The 5,880-nt window shown below is 43.6% G+C and overlaps 1 protein-coding gene across 1 annotated transcript; it reads left to right on the forward strand.

The window, feature by feature from the left end:
- Positions 1 to 4,485: 4,485 nt before the first annotated feature.
- Positions 4,486 to 5,331, forward strand: LOC147511476 (uncharacterized). The gene has a single exon (XM_086598480.1). It carries the CDS (start codon positions 4,486 to 4,488, stop codon positions 5,329 to 5,331), a length of 846 nt encoding a protein of 281 aa, XP_086454606.1.
- Positions 5,332 to 5,880: the final 549 nt, after the last annotated feature.

Below are 5,880 nucleotides of genomic sequence, written 5' to 3' on the forward strand. Positions count from 1 at the left end.
CAGCCACTGCATACATCGTTAAGTTATATTCTTATTGTTTAATTATAGTTTAACTTAGAGTTTTTTTTTTTTAGGTCATTTTAATTTTATTGTAACATGGCATATCTCTCTTTATTCAAATAAGGATTATCTATGTTGTGGGTGAATGGATTAATTTTTTTTATATATATAAAGAGGTAGTGGTTGAGTTGGATTACATTTTGTTCTTTATCCATTCTCAGTATGACATTGTATAAATTTCGCTTGAATTTCACATGTCGCTTCTCAATACATTTTTCAATTTACTTCGAATTTTTTTACCTTAGCATCTCTATGTTTCTTTGGAAAGTTATGGTTGTTTATGTTAATATTTTTTAACAATTAAGATTCCATTGAAACGTTGTTGATAGTGGAAATTTAAGCTATTCTTTTGTTATTGCAACTCTGTTCCAATTTTATTACCAACATATAATGTACTTAGTATTTGAATTACTGCTGAAAAGAAATACATTGCATAATGAGTGATATTTATAGGTGTTCAAGATGATATTAGTGAAGGGTACGTACCACTATTCTAATAGGAAATATACCTATATTAAGTATTTTTTTTTATTCAGTCATTTTGTGTAGTGGTCATATTCGTGACATAAGATGTTATTGGTGGCGAGTGGGTCGTATGCAGAGTAGTGAAGAGAGGACATGATGCAGCGGATCAGGTCCGTGGAAACCTAACTGCCGTGAATAGAGAGCGACAGGTGGAGAGGTAGGAGACATGGGATAAGAAAAGATCAACGGACCAAATGGAGAGAGGAGTTGGGAAAAAGAGAGATATAAAGAAAAAGAGGAGGAGAAAAGAGAAAGAGAAAGAGAAGTGAGATAATACAAGTAATCTTATAAGTTGTAATAAGAGACAATACATTTGGCGCCGTCTGTGGAGACAGTAGGAAAATGGCCACTATAGCGAAAAGAGGAGTAGGGAGACCTAAGAAAGTAGCAGTTAGAGAAGCGGTCGAGGAAACAGAAAGCGCTGAGATGGAAGGGGTAGGAGAGGAAGAAATATCGGGCGTGGCAGACGCCTTACCGAGACTTAGGAGGAGGGAGGAGATAGTTAGGCTAAGGAATGAGAATGACTAGTTGAGAAAGGAGAGGGAGGACGACACGTGGAGAAACGGAGCAGGGGGATCCTCGAGGCAGTGAAGTGGATGGGGAGAATAAGGAGTACCCGCCACCGGACGCAGAACAAACGACGGGGATCACTTTGGAGGTAGTACAAGCTATGATTGAGAAAGATAAGGAAATGAACCGCGTAGCAGAAAGAGCGAACCAGAGCGCTACGTAGAAGGAGGTTGCGAGCCTCAATAAAAATCCGCTGGCAGATACGATATGGAATACAGAAGTGCCTAAGAGGTTCTCCCAACCCAGGTTTGAGAGGTATGATGGGAAGGGAGACCCGACTGATCATTTACACCATTTTCGGCAACATATGTCATTATGGCAGGAGAGTAAGTATGATGGACTCCGCTGCATGATGTTCCCCACCAGTCTTAAAGGGGGTGCCTCAGATTGGTATTACAGGTTGGCTTCGTGGAGCATCTAAAGGTTTGAAGAGCTGGAGCACGCATTTGTTGATCACTTCATACACCAGAAAAGAAGGGTGGTTGATATCGCGGCTCTATTCAACATCAAACAAAGGTCTGCAGAATCATTAAGGGAGTTTTTGTGCAGATTCAAAGAGGAGGCACTGAGAGTGGAGAATCTGGATGAACATACAGTGGTCATAGCCTTCCAACACGGCTTGAGGTCAGGAACTAGAGTTCATGAGTCGGTTTCCAAAATCGAAATCACTACTTTGCACGCTCTGTACCCAAAGGTAGAAAAATACATACGATATGAGGATATAATGCATAGGAATGCGAAGGAATAGAAGAAGTCAGGGAAGGCAATGCAGGCTGTATACATAGATGACCGAAAGGGTCAAGGTAGGATAGAGGAAAGAGGGAGTGGATCATACAGAGGGGAGCACCAAGGTCCAGAGAGGACGGGGGATCGAGGCAGAAGGGATATCCGAGAGAGGAAGCCATACTGTGAAATAGAACAGACTCCTCTTAACAGGCCCTTAGAGGAAATCTTGCCTCTAATTAAGGGGCAACAATATTATGAGAGTCCGCAGAGTACACCAGGGGAGATAGAGGGGAAACCATTTTGTGCGTATCATCAAATCAGGAATCATGCCACTAATAAATGTTATACCTTGAAGTGGTTAGTGGAGAGAATGATTGAAAAGGGGATGCTCAGGGAGTTTGTCGCGGAGGTTCGTCAAGCCGAGAGAGTGCCAGCTCCGGCTAGAATTTTAGGTACAATCAATGTCATCTTTAGTGGAGAAACATTGGGAAGGAATGCACACAGAGACAAGATAAGAAAGACAGCGAGTTTACAGTAGGTGAATGAGGTGGTGAGCATACCGCGATTAGTCTGTGGAACCGCGATGGGTGAGTAAAACATAATGTTCACACCAAAGGACTTAGAGTCAGTAATTTCACCGCATGACGATGCATTAGTAATTACTATAGCAATAGGTAATTATCTGATAAAGAGGGTGTTGATAGACTGCGGCAGTTCAGTGGATTTGCTATTTAAAGGGGTTATGGAGGAGATGAACGTCGGCAGACACCAGTTAAAAGCTCCACAAACCAATTTGTATGGGTTCAATGGCAGTATGACAGAGCCCATAGGGGAGCTGGTGCTACCAGTAACAGCAGGTCCGACAACTGTATTCACTCGGTTTATGGTGGTGGACACTAGTTCCCAATATAATTCAATTCTAGGGAGAAGATGGATCCATGAAATGAAGACCATTCCATCGACATATTACTAGGTGATCCGCTTCCCCACGAATGAGGGGATGTATGAAATAAGGGGGGATCAAGTGGCCGCGCAGAACATCCATCAGGTAACTGTAAAGAGTATGGTCCGAGGAACGAAATGGGAGGGGTCATCACATGAACAAGGATTAGCATAGCAATTACAAAGGGCGGCTGTGGCAGAAGTGTACGAGCCTTCGTTGGGGCCGAAAACTTTGGATGAAATTGAGGTAGTGAACCTGGGGGTGGGAGAGGAGGAGAAGTTTACATCGATTGGTTCTGACTTGCTGGAGGAATGGAAAAGTAAGCTAGTGCAATTTTTGGCAGAGAATACAAATATATTTGCATGGGTGATTAAGGATATCACGGGGTTAGACCCAGAGTTTGCCTGTCATCATTTGCATATGAATGAAGATGCTAAGCCTGTAAGATAAAAGATGATAAGCGTGAGACCCAAGTACGCGGATGGGATTCGCGAGGAGGTTATACGACTAAAGAGGGCTGGGATAATAAGGGAGGTAGAATTCACGGAATGGCTGTCCAATGTGGTCGCGGTTCCAAAAAAGAACGGCAAGGTCAGAATGTGCGTTAACTTTTCGGACGTGAACAAAGAGTGTCCGAAAAATTGTTACCCTATGCCGTGGGTAGACGAGTTAGTGGACAGAATTGCAGGTTTCAAAGTGTTTTCTTTCATGGAAGCGTCCATGGGGTACAATCAGGTCACAATGTTCGGCCCAGATTAGGAAAAGACCACCTTCGTGGTGGAGGGGGGTACCTATTGTTACACCAGGATGCCCTTCGGTTTAAAAAATATTGGGGCAATATTTTAGCGATAAGGAGAAAAAATGTTTGAAAGCAAGATTCGGAAGGGGATGGAGATATATATTGACGATATGGTGGAAAAAAGCATGTCAGAAGAGGAACACTTAAAAGGTCTCCAGGAGACATTTCACATACTGCGGACACATAAGCTGAAACTCAATCCCGAGAAATGCACCTTTGGGGTAACTTCTGGAAATTTCATGGGTTACATAGTCACGCACCGCGGAATAGAGGCGAATCCCGAACAGATCAGATCACTAATAGAAATGTCAGCCCCTCAAAATGTGAAAGAAGTGCAAAGGCTGGCTGGGAGGGTCGCGGCACTTAATAGGTTTATTTCCAAATCATCGGACAAATGCCGACCGCTGTATCGTTTGTTGAGGAAAACGCCGGACTTCCAATGGATGGCCGAGTGCGAAGAAGCCTTCCAGGAGTTGAAGAATTATTTAGGAAAGACACCTTTACTATCTCGACCGGAACAAGGGGAGAAACTGTACTTGTATTTGGGAGTTTCAGAATACGATGAGCTCGATCACAGTGCGAGTCATTGAAAAAAGGTAAAAAGCGGTTTACTTTCAGAGTAAAACCATCTTTGGGCCTTGAGACCCGTCTGGCGAGGATTGAGAAATACGCTTTGGCTTTGGTATTTTCTGCTTTGAAGTTAAAGCCTTATTTTGAGGCTCATTCAGTGGTGGTAATAACGAATCTGCCACTCAAGCAAGCATTGAAGGCAGAGAAGTCAGGCAGAATGCTAAAATGGGCGGTGATGCTCAGTTGTTATGAGATTCAATACCAAATCCGAACAGTAAAAAAGGCACAGGCAATGGCGGAGTTTCTGGCAGAGTTCCCAGCCGAGGACCCAACGTGGGGAGAGGAAATGGTAATGGAACAAGAAGGGGAACCTAATCGCGACCCCTTGAATTCTTGGGATACGCAGAACGGGTGGAGAGTGTTCACGAATGGCTCTGCTACAGATACAGGGAACGGAATAGGCGTCGTATTGGTAACGCCTGAGAACACTCGGTTAGAGTTATCGATGAAACTGGGATTTGTATCTTCTAATAATGAGTCTGAATATGATGCAGTGATAGCAGGATTGGATTTGGCTCAAGATCTGGGGGTGAGCGAATTGTCTGTTTACTCTGATTCTAACTTGGTAATTTGTCAAGTGAATGGGGGGTTTGTGGCTCGCTGCCCAAGGATGGCGAGATACATGGAAGTCCTACGAAGAAAAGCAAGCAAGTTCAATAAGATTAAGTTTGCCCACTTGGGCCGCGGAGAGAATAGGCATGCTGACGCCTTAGCTTATGTGGCTACAGTACTGCCAGGGACAGAGGGTCGGTCTATCGAAGTGAGGGTATTGAGTAAACCAAGTACGTCAGAGGAGGAAGGTGTTTGGTTTACAACTGAGAAGGATCCAGGTTGGATGACACCCATAAAAACATTTTTGATAGGAGTAGAGGTAGAAAACAAACAGGAGAGACGAAAGATGGAACAAGTGAGTCAAAGATACACCTTACTAGATGGGGATATATATAGGCGAAATTTCAGCGGACCAATGTTAAAGTGCATAGGGCCGCAGCAGGTTCAAGAAATTTTGGCTGAGGTGCACGAAGGTGATTGTGGGAGTCACTCAGCTGGGCGAACAACCACACACAGATTGATATAGCAGGGGTATTTTTAGCCCCATATGAAGAGAGATGCCACAGAGTATGCCAAGAGATGTGAGAAATGCCAAAGATTTGCACTGCTGATACATTCACCAGCTGAGCCATTACATAATGTGTTTAGCCCTTGGCTATTCGCCATGTGGGCAATGGATATAGTTGGACCTCTGCCCATGGCGAGCGATAAACGGAGGTTTATGTTGGTCGCTACAGACTATTTTACAAAGTGGGTTGAAGGAGTGGCATTACAACAAGTTAAGGAAGAAAATGTGAATAAGTTTCTGTGGGAGAACATCATATGTAGGTTCGGGTTGCCACATACGATCATCGCAGATAATGTAACTCAATTTTCTGAGGGAAAGGTCCAAAAGTTTCTTCAGGCGTTCAAAGTGAAGCAAGGGTTCTCAGCCCCCTACAATCCTGAAGGAAATGGGCAAGCAGAGTCGTCAAATAAAATCATAATGGATAATCTCAAGAGAAAACTGGAGGAGCGGAAAGGAGCATAGGCTGACAAACTGAATCAAGTACTATGGGCTTATCGTACAAAACCG

This window comes from Coptis chinensis, chromosome 3, assembly GCF_015680905.1.
Source record: "Coptis chinensis isolate HL-2020 chromosome 3, ASM1568090v1, whole genome shotgun sequence".
In the NCBI taxonomy this organism is placed as follows: domain Eukaryota; kingdom Viridiplantae; phylum Streptophyta; class Magnoliopsida; order Ranunculales; family Ranunculaceae; genus Coptis; species Coptis chinensis.

Bases quoted from the DNA above. Each gene is read 5' to 3' on its own strand.
- LOC147511476 (XM_086598480.1), top strand. From the start codon at position 4,486: ATGGCGGAGTTTCTGGCAGAGTTCCCAGCCGAGGACCCAACGTGGGGA.